General features: G+C 37.8%; 1 protein-coding gene across 3 annotated transcripts; it reads right to left on the bottom strand.

Moving 5' to 3' along the window:
- Window positions 1-8,048: 8,048 nt before the first annotated feature.
- pigo (phosphatidylinositol glycan anchor biosynthesis, class O) lies at window positions 8,049-20,076 on the bottom strand. Of its 3 annotated transcripts, none has more exons than XM_068223941.1 (12): window positions 19,849-20,076; window positions 16,897-17,378; window positions 15,170-15,201; window positions 14,578-14,721; window positions 14,283-14,406; window positions 14,007-14,166; window positions 13,462-13,641; window positions 11,779-13,324; window positions 11,469-11,672; window positions 11,141-11,328; window positions 10,014-10,084; window positions 8,049-9,532 (listed from the first exon to the last, which is right to left on the bottom strand). In XM_068223941.1, exons 4-12 carry the CDS (start codon window positions 14,702-14,704, stop codon window positions 9,403-9,405), a joined length of 2,730 nt encoding a protein of 909 aa, XP_068080042.1. In that variant the 5' UTR covers window positions 14,705-14,721; window positions 15,170-15,201; window positions 16,897-17,378; window positions 19,849-20,076; the 3' UTR covers window positions 8,049-9,402. The 3 variants fall into 3 exon arrangements, with proteins under 3 accessions (XP_068080042.1, XP_073770718.1, XP_692445.3); XM_073914617.1 differs by having other exon boundaries at window positions 15,170-15,198; XM_687353.9 differs by lacking the exon at window positions 15,170-15,201.
- Window positions 20,077-20,538: the final 462 nt, after the last annotated feature.

Below are 20,538 nucleotides of genomic sequence, written 5' to 3'. Positions count from 1 at the left end.
AATTTTATAAGTTAAGCAAGCAGTTTTAAGTCAGTTTAACATAATATAAGTTTAATGGACTAAAAATAATTTGGTTCAGCTTAAAACCAGGCAACCAGGATTTTTTTACAGTGTAGATACAGTTAACCAAGCTACACATTATTTGTTGCCTACAAGTCCTTATTCTTTAGTTAGGCTCATTAGTACATTGCTAGTACTAGTACTTATTTATTATTTATTTACTTAAAAGAGCAACACTGAAAAACAATAATCTTACTTTGATTTTTTTATTTTGTTTTGTCTAAAATAAAATTCTAAAATAATCTAAGTTTTTTAGTCCAAATATTAAAAAATTCTTAAATCAAGCAGCATTTTCTTTTTGTCTTATTTTAAGAAATAATGTCAAAAATGAAGGGAGTTTTTCTATAAAACAAGCAAAATAATTGAGAAATCTGCCAATGGAGTGAGCAAAATAATAATGTAAAGAAAAAAAACAAGATTACCCTATTGGCATATTATTTTGCTTGTTATAAGCAACAATACAGTAGTATCAAATATAAAATCACAAGCATCTAATGACTTGTACTAGTGCCTCATTAAATATTTAAAAATAGCTACCAGCATCTAATAAGTAAATACTAGTATTTAATTAAAAAGGATAAGAAAAGGATGAACATTAGTAAATAATCAATAGCATAAGTACTAGAACTTAATAGAAAAAAATACTATCTAAACCAGGGGTGCCGTAGCAAAGCATGGTGCAAGTCGACTTTTTGTGAGCTGCTGCTGTAACCGAATTATTTAATGATTAATTACAAATAAATATATGCTCAGGATTGAATGAGGACGAGATAATACCCATGCTTTAATGACGACATCAAAATATCCTGATATGGCATCGAAACTTAGAAAATTCAAGTGCGATGGCTCTGTGAATGCGCCTGGAAAGGGAACCGTAAACCAATCCAGCCAAACCCATTCTAAATGTTAAAATGCTAAATGCTACATGCTAATTTCCGAAATTCTAACCTCTATAACAGCAGAAATTGATATGATATGCTGAAATGAAAGCAGTTTTGGCAGAAGACTTTGACTACTTGAAAAGTGAGCTAGGGAAAATTAGATCTGAAAATTGGTAATAATACGGTAGCCACGCATACCGAACTGGACAAACTTAATGTTAAACCAGGGGTGCCCAAACTTTTTCCAATAAAGGATTAAAAACAAAACTTGATTGAGGGCGACGAGGCAGTGGCGCAGTAGGTAGTGCTGTCGCCTCACAGCAAGAAGGTCACTGGTTCGAACCTCAGCTCAGTTGGCGTTTCTGTGTGGAGTTTGCATGTTCTCCCTGCCTTCGCGTGGGTTTCCTCCGGGTGCTCCGGTTTCCCCCACAGTCCAAAGACATGCGGTACAGGTGAATTGAGTAAGCTAAATTGTCTGTAGTGTATGTGTGTGTGTGCGAATGTGTGTGTGAATGTTTCCTAGAGATGGGTTGCGGCTTGAACGGCATCCGCTGCGTAAAAACTTGCTGGATAAGTTGCCGGTTCATTCCGCTGTGGCGATCCCTGATTAATAAAGGAACTAAGTCGACAAGAAAATGAATGAATGAATGATTGAGGGCTGCGGGCAGAATATATACCAAACTGTATTATGTTAAATTTGCAAAGAGGAATGCCTTCATTTACCCTGTAATATGTACCCTGTTTTTGAAAATGAAGCTTTAAATCATATTTAATACCTAGTGCATTTTCTTTTTTAACATTTTATAATGAATTCATCACTGTAAAAACAAACAATTCATTAATTACACAATGGAGTTCAACGCTGAATGCACTAGTCGAGCCTCACCTTGGCTTTTATGATCATAATGTCAGATGTACTGTACGTCAAGTGATAAGTATTTACATTTTCAAAGTCTGATTCATTTACAACATTTTTATTTTTATTTTTTTTTGTAGCTCAGCAATAAAACTAGGAAACTTTTAATTAGATTACATTGAATTCAAAATATCAATTTCGGTCAAAGGCATTCGCCTCAACCACCAACATTCTCCCTCTCTTTTCAAATGGGATGGCGGGCCAAATCAAAGGTTATGATGGGCCAACTTTGGCTGACCTAAACAAATAAGTATGAAATCAGTTACTTGTTACTACTCACTTTTCTGTGGCTTATTCTCTGCATTATAATAGGTTGCCACATCAGAATGAACTATTGTTCCGCATGAACAACCCTCAGAGCTGGGAAACACACACACTCTCCCACTGGCCAAACTTAGTTTATCCAATTCACCTAAATTTGAAGTCATGATTATTAGCCCCCCTCTGGATTTTTTCTTCTTTTTCAAAAATTTCCTAAATGATGTTTAACAGAACAATGAAATTTTCACAGTATGTCTGATAATGTTTTTTTTTTTCTTTTTTTTTCCTGGAGAAAGTCTCATTTGTTTTGTTTCAGCTAGAATAAAAGCAGTTTTCATTTTTTTTTTTTTATTAAAAATTATTAGCCCCTTTAAACTATATATTTTTTCCATTGTCTACAGAACAAATCATCAATATACAATAACTTGCCTAATTACCCTAACCTGCCTAGTTAACCTAATTAACCTAGTTAGGCCTTTAAGCTGTATAGAAGTGTCTTGAAAAAGATCTAGTCAAATATTATTTACTGTCATCATGGCAAAGATTAAAGAAATCCGTTATTAGAAATGAGTTATTAAAACTATTGTTTGGAAAATGTGTTGGAAAAAATCATCTCTCCAGAGACAGATAATGGGTAAATAATAAACAAGGGGACTAATAATTCAGGGAGGCTAATAATTCTGACTTCAACTGTACACAGCATTTTTTTGGACAGAGCACCTGGAGGAAACCCAAACAGTCATGGGTAGAACATGCAAACTCCACACAGAAAGGCGATAGTGTTAATCACTAAGCCACCATGCCATCCTACTTATGATATAGATTACATTTTAAAACGGCTTGCCATAGTCTTATATTAATCAAAATCAGATTAGCTATTTTTGGGATAACAGTAGTATGGACTTGTTAAATGGACCTTGTTAGTTTATGGTCATGCTAACACGTCGTTTTAGTTGATAAAATGTGCATAATATCATGTTTCCTTCTTTTGAACCTGTTCTTTATGTTTGTGCATTGAGCCTGCTATATGATATCTATTGTGGTGCAGGATAAAGGACTCTGGAAAGTCCGCCAGATAGGTTTGTTTATGTCTCTGCTATAAATGGTCATGGGTAGTTTCATAACATGGCGGACAGGGATTTCCCACTTTGATGTAGGGCACAAAAGGTATTTGTTACCTTAGTTAATTGTGTTGAGGTGAATACGTGAAAGTTTTGTTTTTTTGTCAATGCAGTGACGTCGAACAACAAAATTGTTAGATATGGTTTTGGTTGCGTTTCTCATCAGTGATCATGAACAAACACCTCAGGGCATCCCAACTACAAAGAACAGTTTCTCTCAATTCAAGCATGGTAATGTTTGTTTAAAACAAAATATTGACAATAATCTTCATCATTCAAATAGTTGAGCAACTTTTGACAAAATATACCACTGTAGGCTCCTAAAAATCACATTATGCAAAGAAATGCAATGATTGTAGCTTGAAGAAAGAACTAACTAATAAGAGCAGTCAAAAAAAAAAAAGTAGTGGTACTTGTAGAAGCCCTGGCAGCTCATCAATAAGGTTTACATCAGAGCCCCAAGTGGCCATATTGTTATTTCACTGTTTTCAGCTTTAAAGAACTTCATGACTTGTTTTAGCAGAGTGATCAGGCTCATTGTGCAAAAATATTATTGGCTGATTTGGGTAATGAATGCTATGAAGACACAACATGTTAATGAAGGAGCTTCTGACTTATGCAACAGTATCTGGATGCAGCCTTTATGATGCAAGCTAAGACTGCATCACTCAGCGATGCAATGTCAGACACAATGCACTCAAATGGAGCTAGTGACGTCACTGTGACGGGTAGGGTTAGGGGTGTGGTTAGGTGGGCCCATTAAATAGCATTGGATGCAGCCCAGATTGCACTGCACCAGGTCTGCAGCCAGACCCCTCTCGACTTATGGGCTACTGCTGCAGAAAACAGCACGCCACTTGACATTCACCTTTTACTGACTTCTGCACAAACTTTAGGTTTAATTATCTGCTCAGTTTGATGATTAACGTCTTTCCCATTGGATTCAAGTAAATGAAACTTTTTCCATCACATTTACGGACGACTTGTAGAGCTCTACACGTTTTAGTTTGTTTTGGCTTTTTTCTTTCCTCCATCTTCCTATCAGTGCATGTCAAGACTGAACAATTGCACTATTTCCTTATGCCAGTGTTGTCTGATAAGTGGGTCATCTCAGTGCTATATCTGTGCTGGAAAATAACTGTTTTTATTTACCTGAAGGTTACAGCTCCTCTTTCAGGAAATGCTTTTTTTTGCCACCTCAAGCTCAACACTATAACCACGGGTGAAAATGGGGCATCACATTATATACCACCATTATTCTTGTGCTTTTTACAGAAAAATGTATTATATCATTAAATGTATTCCAATAACAGAATTACTGAGGTAAAATGTTCTTTAAATATGGTGTAACATAGGCCAGCTAGCAAAGTGCAATACAGGTAAATCTCACTCCTCTGACCGATGCTAGAGGTCATGGTCTTTCGCCTCCTTGTTAGGAAACCGACTCCCAAGCAAAGAATTGCCAGTTTGATCCCAGCTTAGACCTGGTTGGGTGCAGTAGGAACAGTGGGTTACATGTGGGGGCTCGTCCTGAATTGGAGTGAGGTGTAGAGGGGTGAGTGAGTGTAACGGAGGACAGCTAGCGAAGTGCTATGCAGATAAACCTCACTCTTCTGACCTCAAAAGATGTTCTAGCGACAGATGTTAGAGGCCATGTGTAACCCAGGTTACTGCAGCCCTTAATAAGCCCTTTAACCAAATAAATAAACAATAACTGTAGTACATGTAATATAATTTTATTTGTGTTTTGTAATAGTCACAATGTTATGAAAAAGAAAAAAAGAACATATAACCGAATAATACAGAAAAAAATAATTACATCTAATAAACTATGAGTGGAAATATACTTGCTCCGGCTTCCAGAATGATGTCATCCACGTTGAGTTGAGAGAGGCAGAATGACAACGTGAAAGAAGAGTGAAGCAAGAGAAAAGTGAACAGCTGAAGCTCGCAGCCTGTGTGTCAAATTTGAGAAATTAGAAGTAAGATCAGCAGTTGAAACTTGATTTAGGTGCCGTTATATACTACTGTCCGTACTCAAATCGTCGTTTGGATCAAAGACAGCAAACGTCTGAAGCACAGATCTGATTAGCCTGATTTTTTCGTTCATTAGAGATTCCTTTTGATTATTACTACAGCTTTTCTTGGTTGGGTTTTTTTTTTTCTCTCTGTTTGTTGGTCCCGTTTCCTTACATGTGGAGTTCGAAAGGTCCAAAACATTCTTGTTTCTGCCATCTTGGAGGACATTCGGTGGAAACTGGCGAGCCGCCCGGTTTAATGGAACCAAGGTTTCATGTTGCCTAATTCATCTGATTGTTAGGAAATTTGAGTTTACATTTTTCCCTCGTCTATTGGACACAGGAACGACTGGAGACCAGGGGCCTGTTTCAGTAAGGAGGTTCAAACAACTCGGAGTTTAAACTTGAACTCTGAGTTGATTTACAGAGAGATTAAAAACTCTGAGTTTTCGGTTTCAGAATAGCTGATCTGAGCTGGGTCAATCAACTTCGAGTAGACCAACTCAGAGTTAAGCGCGCACACCGTGACTTTAAAAAGGCATTATCAATGGAGCGCAGACATTACGAGTGACTATGGCAACATCTTATAAAAGAGATCACCATTTCTTTCTCCAGCTGAACTTGATGTTCTCATGCAAAGTTATAGCAAATATGAGCGTATATATTTGAAAAGAAGCAACCATCAGTGAAGAAGAGACAGTTAGCGTGGGAAAACAGCTGCTCAAGTTAATGCCTAGTTTCACTTTTTAAGTATTTAAATATTTAAGTATAATAAAATAAGTAATGTAATTTGTGACGTTTATTTTTTTTCTAAACTTTTTTTATACATTTATTAGTTTTAAATGATTTAACAGTGCACTTGTGTGTCTGCCTTTTTATAGATCAAGTGATAGAGGTTAATATAACATTTAGAAGGTAAGCAGTACTAAAAATAATTTTTAGAAAGAATAATAATCCCATTAATCTAGTTACATGCATGTCGAAGGTGAATTTAATTTAATTATTTATTAAAAAAGGATAAGCCATTCACGTACAGTTCTTCTGTGTTTGACTAAAATGTAGGCAATAGCTATGTTTATATCCAAATATATTACATAAATGTATGTGCAAAACTGGAATATTGCATAAAAGATGCGAATAAAATTCAGCTAGTATGAGCAGTCCCAGGGGAAGAGAATATCCTATGACGAGGTCTAAATTTTATGGTCTAGGATTATTAGAGGGTAACCAAAAAATCACTTCTTATAATTCCATATGTTGGATGCAGGAGAAATTGGCAGCAATAAAAATGTGACCAAATGTTGGTTTAATTCAGAAGAGTTCATCCCTATGCCTTAATCCATTCAATGGGTTTACCCTCTGGAATGACAGCTTCAAAATATTAGGGCATAGGGAGGAGCCTTTCTGAATGAAAAGTAGTGTGCGACACCGATCCACTTCCCTGCATAAAGGGTCACGGGGGCCCAAGTGTGCATCGGTTGTGGCCTTTGAAATCCTTTATTCCAAATTCCATGGCCAGTTCCGAGCACTTGGATTTGAAATGGAACTTCAAATAGGTAGCCATGATTGTTTTCACTTCTAAATGCCCTTCAGGGGGCGATATACATGTAGACTATTTAGAATGTCTTAATTTGGCTCCTGTAAAAAATGGGCCAAAGGAATCTCCCTGGTCTCAGGAAGGACAAACCACATACCTTCAACAGTGTGTTGTGCATGCGATTGACCCACAAGAATCAAGTCTGTGGCATCAGAAGCTCTACTGTGGCAGAAATCACACTAAATTTTAATGATGGTTATAAAAAGCAACACATCACATTTCATTGCTCTCTGCTGCATTTGAGGCTTTATAACCACAGACCAGTCGGAGTGCCTATGTTCACCCCTGTACAACATTGAAAGCGCCTAAGAATAACAACCTTGGAGCAGCAGCAGAAGGTCACCTGGGCCAGTGAGTTTTCTTTTAATTTATATGTTCAGTCTTGTACGCATGCAGTAATTAACGGAGAAATTTATGACACCATAATGCCCTGTGGGACGCCTACAAGCCATTGGAGGGAGTGTGATGAGCTGAGCAATTTTGTGCAGGCAATCCCTGGATGCAGAATTTCATTTGGAAGTAAATTTGACACATTCCACCTACCTAAGCATTATTGTGCACCAAATACATCCATTCATAACAGCGTTGTTCCTAGGTAGAAACAATGTCTTACAGCAGGATAACGCACCACACTGCATGCAGGGAATAGCTTGAACATGATAAAGAGTTCAAGGTGTTTTTCTGTCCCCCAAATTTCCCAGATGCCAATTCAATTAGGCATCTGTGTGATGTACTGGAGCAACAAGTTTGGTTTATGGCAGTTGCACCTCACAACCTCTAGGACTTCCAGAATCTTCGGCTTAGGTCTTGGTGCCAGATACCACAGGACACCTTCAGGGGTCTGATAAAGTCTATGCCTCGATGGGTCACCGCTGTTTTGGCAGCATGCCAAGGACCATAATGTTGCAGCTAATGGGTGTGTTTTAAAGGGTAAAATGTCAAAGCAGTGCCAGGTAGACCAGAAATCGCCAGGAAGAAGAAGGGTTATACTTGTTGGTCATTCCCAGCTTAATGGCCACTTATGCAAAGAGCTCTACCTATGGAAATGATAGTGCACTTTTTAATGAATTTACCCTGGCACTTACAGACCACGGAATGATTTCAGGAAATATTTTGAGATGAAACAGTGCACTCTGCAGGCCAATAATTGCTCCTGCAAACAGAAAAGAATGCGCACACGCAGACATGCAAAGCTTTTCAAATTGTACAAAATATTTAATTGATTTACTCAACGTTAGCGATGAATCGAAACAATTTTAGAACAGTTAAAATGATTTCACAGCTGTAATTCAATCATTAGCCACACATTAAGACATTATTTAAAGCCACTCTATGGCTTGACAGTATTTCCTTAAAAAAAACAATTAAATAACTAAATCAGCCCCTCTCTCACACACACAAATGCACCATGCAGAGCAAAATACTATTGCATTATGGCTAAATTAACCTGAGTACAAGATGTAATTATCTTCCCCATGCATTTCTCACAAAAATGAGAGAAGTCATTTAATCCATTAGTGAACTAAATAAATAACAGTCAATGCAAACCGCAGGAATACACATTTCATTCACTAACATCAGAACAAACAAGGCAACCATTACAGCTAGTGACCTGTTATCAGTTATTTCCTAGCCAAAATGAAAAACCGACCAAAATAACACACATTCAAATGGTGTACAACACAACGTGTAATTAGTTCAACCCTGATGCTTGGGTGGTTATTGCTAAGAAATAGACAAAACTCACATTAACAATGAGCAATCATCAAATAATGCTCAAAATAAATAAAGGTCAACTGCTGTAATAATGATGTCCTCTAGCATGCATTTGTGTCTTAAAGGAACAGCTCAACTAAAAATTAAACTGTCATCGTTGCAAACAAAAGATGTACAATTTACTTTCTTCCATAAAACACAGAAGGTTGTGCTGTAGTTTTCAACAAAATGAAGGTGTATGGTGACCACAAATGTCCCTCAATCCTCTAATAATATAGAGTCAGCTTGATAGCTTTTGAGTTTGGAATGACATAAGGGAGTTACTGATGACATCATTTTTATTTTAGGTAAACTGTTCCTTTTTTTTCAGAGTTTATACAATTGCAACACCATGGATTCATGTAGCCCTTCAATATAATAACTTCTAATCGTCTGATTCGTCTCTATAATGACCTTGTGGAACATGGCAGTAAAAAAGGCATGCACAAAGATCATCTCCCTTTGTCTTGCTCTTTTCAAATACAAAAGGCAGTAGCAACAAAGGCTGACAGTTCAATAGCTTGTTGAAAGCATTATGACTGTTGCAGTCTTCTAGAATAGCTTTTATAAAACACTTCGGATTATTGACTTTGAAAATGAGGAGATGCTTTAGACCCCTGGTCCAAAGCCAGATGAAATTTCCATCCAAATTGTTGGCAGTGAGATAGATGGCCAAGTGTCTCCACCACATCTTTGAAGAGTCCTAGATGGGCTTATGGGTGTAAGGGATGTGTTCAACTAGGATAAGGGGTGTGGTCATTGGGAAAGGGGGCGTGATCAGGGGTAGCATGTGCTACCTGGAGTTTTGAGGGAGGAGTTTCTTAAATAGACCACCCACTGAAAGGTCCACCCTCATCACCATGGCAACTCCCAGTATCAAAAACACACTGCCCACGATGAAGCCAAAGGCCTCAAACATCAGTCTGCCGAAAAGAAAAATAAATCAGTACAAAAGGATTCAAGTTCTTACACTAGAGGCACATTAATTACTGTAATTAAAAGATGGAAGGTCTAAGATACTACTCCTGTTTCTATGCCAACACTTATAATGGCCGCCATTGATTCCTTTGTGGTTTGTTAGTAATGACAGCTAAATATTGCAGAACATCAAGTTACCTCTTGTGAAAGTTACAATTTACGGTTATTGTTTACTCTGAAAGACTGCTGAAAGTTAGCACACTGAACCCTCGCAACACGAAAAATAAGCTGCATGGATGAATTTTATTAAAGTGATGAAACACCTTGTACAATACGTTGTCAACAACACCGAATTACCCATTCAACACATCAACTTGTGAATTTGGAAAATGTGGATATTCCTAAAACATCTTTAATCTTAAAATAGGGAAAATAAAACTGCATGAGGTAAAAGAGAGAGAGATAGAGAAAGAGATGGTGACTCACTTGGGTGCAAAAACTTTCCACACCATGAGATGTCTCCTGAGGATGGCTGCAGCACAAACTGATGCAAAAACCTAAAGATAAAGTTACTTACAATTTACACATACAAAGCTCTCACAACTTACTTTACACTAATCATGTTGAGTGAGATCAAACTAGCCTGGGGTCCGTTTCCCAAACAACAACATAACTTGCGGCTGAACTATCATAGTACTATGCACTGTTTGGGAAAAAAATGATGTAGTGACGATTGTTTCTCAAAACTGAAGCTTCTGTCGCAGATCAATCGTTTGAACCACGTTAGTTATAATATAAAACGTATATATGATGCTCTATTGTTGAGATACAACTATATAGAAAAACCCCATACTTTGTGCAAATTGTATTGTTTAACATGCAAAAATCCAATATTAGTGTTAGTAAAAAAATGCACTCGTTTTCCATATTCATTGAAATACATGTAAACGGCACATATAGTGTTTCCCGTGTTTCTTTTACAAATTTTATTGAGAACTATACATATTCTATTCTAAAAATATAAAACCACTTAGCTAACACGCATTTTAATCTCATATTTAAATCACATAAATAATGAATGGTTGTAATTTACAGTAGACTATTTATTAATAAATGAAGAAAAATCCTGCTTAATAATAATAATAATAATTATTATTATTATTATTATTAAGAAGGATCTTGTTTATTTATTTTTTATTCTAAAAGTCAATTTTACAATTTGACACATTTAAGCCACTGCAGAAAGGTTCTAACCAACGGCCCCATGTCATATTCAGTATAGATACATTTCTTACCTCATAATAATAATTAATATCCTCATAGACATTAAAAGTATTGAGGTATGCTATTTAGTATGTTTTCACAAGCTTTTGAGACTGGGACTTGCCAGAAACTATGCTTTTAACTACCACTCTAGAGGTGTAGTTGTAATCATACAAGTTTGCGAATGTTCACTGGAACGGCGGATTTGGGAAATGGAAATGGTTTTCAGAAATACACCCCTGCTTAGTCTAAGAAGCAAAAATGCTAGTCACAAAACTGTGACAAAAAGTATGCATAATGAGAGTAATATGAGCATAATGCAAAGTGAATGTTGGGAAATTTGTACAAACCTGTGCTCCACTGACAAAGAGGTAACGTGCGGCGAGCTGCAGGAGACACGAGCTGAAATTCTGAGGGTTTTCTCTCAGTCTCATCTCCATGACAGCATCCTCACTCTCCTCCAGTCCTGCTGAGCGTGTAGATCGGGACCCACGCACCTCGCACACCAGAGGCCAGAGCAGCAACAGAGGACAGCCAACTGCATTTGCAAATTAGACAGTGTTTATTAGAGAATGAAAGAACAGCTGAGCAATCTTATAAGCTTCAAAACACAGATATACGACTTGTTTGTCTTTAATACATAAGCACATCCAACATCCTAAGCTAAAGTGAAGTTACCTGCAAAGATGATATGTGAGGCAAAGGTGTTAAGGGTCACCAACGAGGCAGGAAGCAAATTCCCTGTGTGACCTTGAGGAAAGCCCACAAATGCTGCACCCCACTGTATTGAAGGGAAGGTTGGTAGGTGTCCGGAAGCATGAAAAAACTGGGCAGCCGCCAGAGACCATGAAACCACTGGAGCCCATGGAACACTGAAATCATCTGGAGGGTTAAAGCAAGCAGATTTTAAGCATAATGAGTAGAACAGGTCATCAGAAGACATAGCAGTAATAATGTAAATCTAAGTAATAATCAACTGTTGTCTTACTGGAGTGTTTATGCAGGCTGGAGAGGGTGGTGCTACAGGCATGAATGTGCAGCACTGCTCCTGCTTCCAAGAGGAGAAGCAGGAAGGCAAGGGCCATTCCTTCTGGATGGAGTAGAAGAAGCACCAACCCCAAGAGTCCACAAAGCAGGACCAAAGGAGCAGAGTACACTGTACCCAGCCCATAAGCCTCCACAGCTGGCCTGTTGTCTACTTCACCACTATCTGTGCTTCCGTCCTCCAGCGAGTGTCGGATGCGCTGATAGAGCTGTGGGATCAGGTGGTGCAGTTCAGCTTGCGGACTGATTCCCGTGCTGGCTCTATATTTAGGGGGTGGCAGGGATGTTCCTCGAGAGCTCAATGGAGTCCTTGTCTTGAGGAACACAGTCATGGGGTCCAGCCACAACAGGAGCAAACCCAGGCCCAACAGGCAGAAGGCAGCCCGTGGCAGGAACACCTGGGCTAAGCCAATAAGTTCGGACAAACTCCGGAAGGTGTCTTCAGGGGTGGCACTCACTGCCCAGTGCAACCCAATGCAAACACAGGCCAGTGGTATGAGAAAGCAGGCTGTAAATACAGTCAAACTGGAACAGTTCAGGTTCCCATAGTGTCTCAGCCAACGGTGTAGAAGGTACCCCCATGTGGCCAGCGAGAATACAGAGAGTACATAGTGTAGGTTGCGCAGCTGGCTGTCCTGTACACGCGAGAGCGGGGAGAGGAAAGATGAGGGCTGGCAGGTTCCCTGCTCCTCTCGGCAGTTGTGGAAGGAAAGGGATACATATAGAGACCCCACCAGCACTCCCAACCACACCAACAACACAGAGGCTTCACGTCTAACCACAGACGATGGCAGTGTTGTTGGCAGCAACCTTGGAGGCTTCTGGGTGTCTGGTGGAGGAAGTGGCACCAGGAGTCCATCCCAGTTAAGACGGAGTGGAATATATATGCTCAATGTGAAGAGCAAAAAAGTAACCACGTGGCCTTCATAGATGACATAGCTGTCCGAAAGCAGCGAGGCACAGCGCAGGAAAAGCACAAGCAGTGCTGGCGTGAGGAGGCCAGAAAGTGACCACCTACATTTTTGAGAAACTCTACGTGTCTTCCACAGAAATAATACCTCAGATGAAAGTGCTGCAGTTCCTAAACACCATGAGAACTCCAAATAACCTTGCAAAAACAGCTGACCTGCAGCTATTACTAGTCCTACTGCCAGCCCTGAGAGAATAGGCAACTTGAGCAAGCCTTCCTGAACGACTACACAAGACAACTCAGAAAGGGCGTAGCACAGGACACAGGAAACCGCCAAGATTAATAGACCAGCAGCCATTTTGAAAGGGTTGAATCGAGCCCAGGAGGCTCTACAAGTCTCCCTGACAGCTGTCAGATAGTTCTGCATGGAGATGACTAGTTTAAGAGGCGGGAGATGACCTTTGTGGACAGCAGACAAGTACTGGGAGGAAATGTTTGAGAAGTCAGCCTGCAGCTGAGACAGACTATCTGGTGGGATGTCTTTGGCCATGTTGGAATAGGTCTCCAAGAAGCGGTTTACCTTCACAGAAATATAAAATAAGACAGAATTAAGTGAAATAGGTAAAAAAAAAAAAAGACAATAAACATGAAATACAAGACAGACAATGCAGACAAACATAACAGTGCAATGAAAACAGGCTAAGAGAATATCTTAACCTGTTTGACGTTAATCCACAGCGCCTCAGCCTGGCTGAGACCTGTAGGTGCACCCCGGGAGCCATTCTGAGGAAAGAGTGGCAGGAGAACCTGGCCCACACTGCTATAGGGAATAGGAACTCCTAGCAGTAGTGCCAGTGTGGGCACCAAATCAGTCTGAGGTACTACCTCAGGTTCCACCTGCAAAGATAAACATGAACTCCTCATATTAGTGATTGGGTTATTAGTGAAAAGGTGTAATTATTCTGTTTCTTAAAAATAATTTTGTTTAAATGCACTGTTTTGCAGAACCATTTAAATTATTTGCTATTAATTTTCAGTTTTAATGTTATTTTGGATTTAAAAGCTGCATCTGCTAATTTCACACAAGAACTCATTTGAGAACTTCTGAGGGTAGTTCTGATGCTATAATCATGCAATTTTACATCAGTAGTGTTGACGACAGCTTGTTTCAGGTGTGGCAAAGGTTTTTTTGTTTGTTTCTTGAAACCCCACTGATTGGGAAACATGAGATACAGGCAAATGAGATCAGATTTTCTTTTTACCTGGGAGCCTGGTGCAGGAAATAAGGGAGAGGAGCTGTAGAGAAACAGAGCAGCATCCGTCTCTTTCTGGCTCTCTCCACCATGATCTCCAGTGTCTGTCATTCCATGATCTCCCATTACCACCAACAGGGTGTCATTCTTCAGACGCTTAATCACTGACCTGGCATCAGCAGTGAGAGAGCAAAAGAAGGAAAACAATTAGATAATGCAAGAAAAATTTATTAAAAGCTTAACAACATGACAGAATGTAGGAAAATAAATGAGGCTGCAGCTAACCTAATAACTCCATCCATCTGGGAGAGTTTTTCTGCCATCGCAGGGTGATCCGGGCCAAATCTGTGCCCACAATGATCCACACCCAGGAAATGTGCAATCAGCACATCCCAATCATCCCCCTCCACTGATGAGAGCAAAACAAGACTATTAAGCCATGGACTATTTAGCATTAAGCTGGATTAGAAAAGGTGTTTGGATATAAACATATGAGAGGTTGAAAGTTATTTTTGATGCAAACAAAGCAACATTTTAAACCAACCTACCAACTGATGTGATAAATTATTATACTGCTTACTGGTAGGATAAATATTTTGGAGAATGCCATTGTCCACGGTGTGCAAGTCCTTCACATTAAAGGAGGGGAAGGGCAGAGATCTGTGGAATTTCTTTGGGAAGAGACTCACCCATGTATCGTCCCCCATAAAAACAACTCTCTTACCTATAAAACAGAAGAAATGGAACAGTTAACAAACACAACAGCAGAATGGCAGTTTAGCATCTCAATCTAAACAAGATTCATTCAATTTTTTTACATATAATAAAACGTATTTATTATAAACAAATTATTTAGTTTAATTATGCTTTTTAAGGATTTGAACTACATAAGGTTGTTTAATGCTGTGAAAGAAGTCTCATGCTCATGAATTAACCCTTTATCAGGCGAGGAACCATATGGGGTAAATTCAAAAGTCTTATGACACCTCATAAGTAGCATCTGCAGACATTTATTTCTATTTCTGTGCAGAGATTTGTTAAAAAAAGAAAAAAAATCTGCAGATTTATGCAAAATGAATTGGGAAGTGTCGAAACTAAAAACCTAATATATGAAAAAAAACTTTTTAACTTTTTTAAATGTTTACAATGCAAATCCAATTACATCTACTTACCTGGTAAACAAAACAAGTATCTTGTAAATCTACTAAAAGACAGAAAATATGACTTTACAAACTGTACTTTAAATAAATCAAAGGAGCATTTTCATATTTGTCAATATTATTACTGAAATAAACTTAAACTGAATAAATATACATTTATACACATTTAAGTAAATATTAGACTCAATGATGGGATAAAAATCTGTGGAAATCTGAGGATTTCTGGGTACGCAGAATCTGTGTGAGCCTAAATTAATCAAGTCTTCGAACTCGGTTCAAATCCAGCATCTGATGAACTCATTCTTCTTTCCCCCACTACATATAGGATTTTGCCTACTCTTCATCATGAGGAAGACAAGTAGGAATCATTAATAAGTGCGTGTATTATGTTAAGCGCATTGGAGCATCATATCTTATTTGCACATTTGCTAAACGGAAATGTTTCTGATTCATGCATATGCGTCCTTTATAGCAATGTGCGTGCAGTCGATCTCTCCGATTAGAAAACCAGGAAAAGCAGCGATTGCTGCAAATTACGCTTTAATGCTTGGCTTGTCAACTGCATGGTATGGAAAACTTATATACCTGCTAGACATGCAGATGATCCTGTCCCATACAGCTGCCATAGCACGGCTCAAAAATACTTTGTCGTGTGCAATTTAACATAATTGCCTCTAGGAGTCGCCAATAAAAATGAAACAAACACACTCAAGAAATGCATGTACGCCAGACTGGAAGTTGGCGTGGACCAACGCACAATCACGTTAATTTCATCATTAGCAAATCTAAACGCGAGCATGACGCAAAACTGGCGTATGCAAAGTTTTTGAGGGTATGCAGCGTTGATACATGAGGCCCCAGCTGATTGGTAGAAAGGAGAAAGAGTGATGAAGCCAATTATAATATGGGGATTGTTAGGAGGCCATGATGTACAGAGGCCAGTGGGCAAATTTGTTTAGAATGCAAGGATTAAACCCCTACTATTTGGTTTTTTTTTTTTTTTTGAAGAACATCCTGGTATTTTTAATGACCACAAAGAGTCAGGACCTCGGTTTAACATCTCATCTGTAAATCGGCGCTTACTGGGCAGTATCCGCTTGTTAAGTGGTGACGTGTTAGTGACGTATGTAATACTGTATCCGGGTCCAAGCCGCCACTCATTTGAGTTGAGAAATATTTGTTTATAACTTTTTAATCATATCACACATTTAAGTAAATTTTATATAAAGTTATGGTATACACAACAATTTCTGGGCTTGCTGCATCACACATACCAAAGTTTTAACAATTTAAAAAAAAAAAATGAATCCCTCACTGGCCATCGGATATTAGGGATGGACATGTATATTGCGATCGTGATTTTCGAACGTATTAGAGCTTCGTGCACGTTTACTATTACCATTTCATAAGTCTCCCCATACAGATGAATAGAGCACTTGGACCTGGAAGACTGAAAGATGTCACACTTAACAAGCGGATAAAGTCCTCAATATCAATATCAATATACTAGAACACAGGTTGAGCACCTCCTGCTGGCCTCACTAACAACATTTCTGGCAGCAACCTAGCTTTACCATGTGTACTCCCATCCAGGTACTGACCGGGCTCAGCCTTGCTTGGCTTCAGTCTATAATAATAGACATGTCATAAAGTGGGGAAAATTTGCTAATTTCTTTATGAAAACTATAATCTCTTGACAGGATAAGCTAAAGAACACTACCAGTTTCAGTTTTACTCACCCACTTGTCCCAGCTGGTGCACTAGATTGTCTTCCAGGATTGCATTGGATGCAAAGTTGTTCCCCACATCAATAAAAGTGGGCAGAGAGCCTGTTGTGAAGCCTTTAATCCTCTGCATGGTAGTGGTGGGTGGATCGGCCCGAAAGGTGTACAGCCTGGCATGAGAGGAATGTGCTGATGCCATCTCATCCAACACCGGCAGCTTGTTTTCAAAGGGTTTGGGTGCCGCATTCTCCGGATCATATCGGGTAAAGTCAGCCTTCAAAGCATCGATGATCAACACCACTGCCCTGCGAAAACGTGGCTCGCTCAGGCAGAAATCACCCTTCAGCTGAGCTACTGGAGACAAGACGTCCGCACAGGTGCTCATTCTGTTGACCTCCAGCCGGACGAGGAGAAAGCCTCCCACAAACAGGAAGATGCCCACGTAAAACACTGAGCAGACCCAGAGGAGGGCGAGGAGAATGGGAAGTCTTCTCATTCTGGAAAAGATGGACATTTACATCAACAAACATGTTTTAAAAAAAAAAAAAAAAAAAAAAAAAAACAATACCATTGGTTTCATTTTAAACAGATTACATTTGCAATGACTCAGAAAGGATGATTTCCATGATTCATTTGTCAAAAGTATTAGGTTATTGGAAAATATGAGGAAAACCTGATTCTGCAATATTACATATTTTCTAAAATAAATATTGTCATATGAATATTGTTTTAAAAGATGGTTTGAAAAGCTCTATTAAACCTTTTCGGTAGAGTCAAACAGTATTAGGTACAGAAATTGAATAAATCACAATGCAAAAAATGCTTTTCTTGCTTTGTTTCGTTTCTAGTCAAAATATTTCAAAGATAAAAATATATATATGGTTTTATTTTTAATTTAAGACTGATTTTGAGTTTTTTACTTAAAAGAAGCTAAATTATCTGCCAATGGGGGAAGTAAAATAATCTTGTTTTTATTTTGTTATTTAGAGTAGAAACAAGACTAAAATTCTAAGTAAGAAAAGCATTTTTTTCGTATAAATAATTAAGTCCAATTAATCTGTTACACCTCCAAACATAATCTTTTGTGCCAAGTTTCTTAAACTCCAAAAAAAAATACAAATGATAAACGTTCACACTATTATGGTTAAAGTGACCCAACAAATTGCTTGTGTTCTGTAGCTCCTGGTCAACTGTAGTTCAGACTCAACATTGCATATTTTGCGATGTGACTATTGCAGATGCGTACATTGCGATATCAATGCAGAAATGATCAATTGTGCAGCCCTACAGTGTATATTTATACTGTTGAATGCTTGTGCCTGACTGGCTGATGAACATTTTAAGCAATGTAACTACTTTTCAACACACAGCTAAGTAATTATTTAAAGTAGCTCCAGACAGGTTTTGACAGCATTACAATTCTATACAACAAACTGAATGATTTGTGCTAATTTACAGCCTTCAACAAGCAAAAATCAAACCAAAACCAATAAAAAGGATGTGAATGAGAACACAGGAGCTGTTTGAGGACAAACACCTGACAAATGTCTTGAAATACAACATCTGAACGGTTCCTTTGTAGTGTGGTGACCAGAACAATTGACTGAGAAATTAAGCAGAATAATTGACTCCGGTCCATTGAATTATTAGAAAATGTACTTTCCTTTTATAATTGAATTACAAAAAAACAGTATATAATATTTTTTTGCATAATATTTCTAATATTTCAATGGCTCTTTGTCAATTATTCCTTATATAAACTGTCTGCTATATTGGCTCCACGTGTAACTTGACATGTAACAAGTGTAGATGTTTTTAGTAACTAATCAAACATTGTGAAGCATATTCTGCTGTATTACAATAATAAAACCTTCATATCTTCATATTAAAATAATTTTTGTTAATTTTTAAATGTGCCTATATAGTTTTTATTAGTTTCATTATGTTAAACTAAATGAGAACATCAGAACGCAGAAATAAAATTCTCAGTTTAATGTAGTTAAAATAATGAAAATGCACATACACATGCAATTTAATTGAATTCATGTTTATTTCTATAGCGCTTTTGCAATGCAGATTGTGTCAAAGCAGCTTAACACCAAAGTACTAGTAAATTAAAACTGTGTCAGTCCCGTTTTCAGAGTTATTTAAACAAGCAAAGAAGCAATCATGTAAAGCATGAGTATTTTTTTACCAAACGTCTGCTGCATTAAGACAGGAGGACTGTGTCCTACAGGCGGTTTGTCAAGCCCACCCACCTGCATGGAGTACACTCATACATCATACTTTAATGTGATGCACTGTGTGTATGCTATTCTAAAAGATAGGCCTTTGTTCTATTTTTGAGTTTATGAACCATAAATGAGAAGGCTCAACCTCCTTTAGTAGAAATACACTAAAATACACTAAAACTGACAATATAAACTAACAAAAAAAGTCTTTCAAACTATTATCAGCAAGTAATATAGTTAATAAAACAAGTAACATTGTAAATTTTAAAGAATTAAAAAATAGTGTAACTCTTAACAATGAAAATAACATTCAGATGTTTTCCTACATCACTTGTGAAGTACTTTTAATATTAAGACTCTATACATGTCTATACATAACGTTAAGCGAGCAGATACACACATAGTACACAAACTATATTTATTAGACTTTTTATGGTCTGTACAAATAAACAGTTGATATTCAGACAAAGTGAATATATTTACATTCCCTTCAAGACGACTAAACAGAACTCGTTTATACCTTAAATGCAGCCTAGACAGCCAATAAGCCAGATTTTAAGCCAGAGCCCCAAGAAAGCAATATTTTTAAACCCTAAATAACTTTCCCTCTATCACAGCATAATATAACGTGTGCTGTATTTTCTCTCCAGGCTGAATTAGTTGACACTACATGACTAACTGCAGTAAATAGGCTGGTGTTGTAGTGGAGTGTGTGCTGCATGCTTACAGTACTGACCTTGCTCCGTGTTCGTCCTCTCTCTCGCTCTCTTCAGGAACTGAAAGCCGCCGCAGGAGCACTGAAGAGCCGCAGGGTCTCCGGCATCTGCCGCCCGGTCTGTCTGAGCCTCACTGTTGCTCTACACGTGGAGACATGCGGCTTTATTAAAGCACGGCGGGTTTGTTTTAATATTGATCATCTCGCTGCCCGGTTTCCACTTCCGTTGACATGCGTAGTGTGTTTGACGGTTACAGTTAAAGAAGGCTGTCAAAATAAAAGCTCATGTTGCTAATGTTCAAAATAAAAGCATGTAGACTCGCGTTTAGTGTGTAGTGTCTGGTTACTTTGTTGGGAAATTCATTTGTTTTTGTTTTTTTATTTAGTTTAGTTTAATTACAATTTAATCAAACTGAGCATGGCATTACATATCATGGCTGGAATATGACGCCTTTTGTTTTATTATTTAATTTTAATTAGTAAAACTATTTTTAAATATTTAATCAGATGTTTAAATTTCATTTTATAAAATAATTTTCATATTGTTTTATTTTAAACAAAATTATAAACAAATTTTAAACAAATTGTACACAATGAATTATAAATATAATTTAAGGTAGTTTTGTTTTATTACTATTTTATCTATTACTTTATTAATTTATCCATTACTTCATTCATTTTCCTTCGGCTTAGTCTCTATTTCAGAAATTG

The sequence above is a fragment of the Danio rerio genome, chromosome 10, assembly GCF_049306965.1.
Source record: "Danio rerio strain Tuebingen ecotype United States chromosome 10, GRCz12tu, whole genome shotgun sequence".
NCBI lineage: Eukaryota > Metazoa > Chordata > Actinopteri > Cypriniformes > Danionidae > Danio > Danio rerio.
Note: the sequence above shows the minus strand (reverse complement) of the source record. Positions and strands in the feature narration are given on the sequence as shown.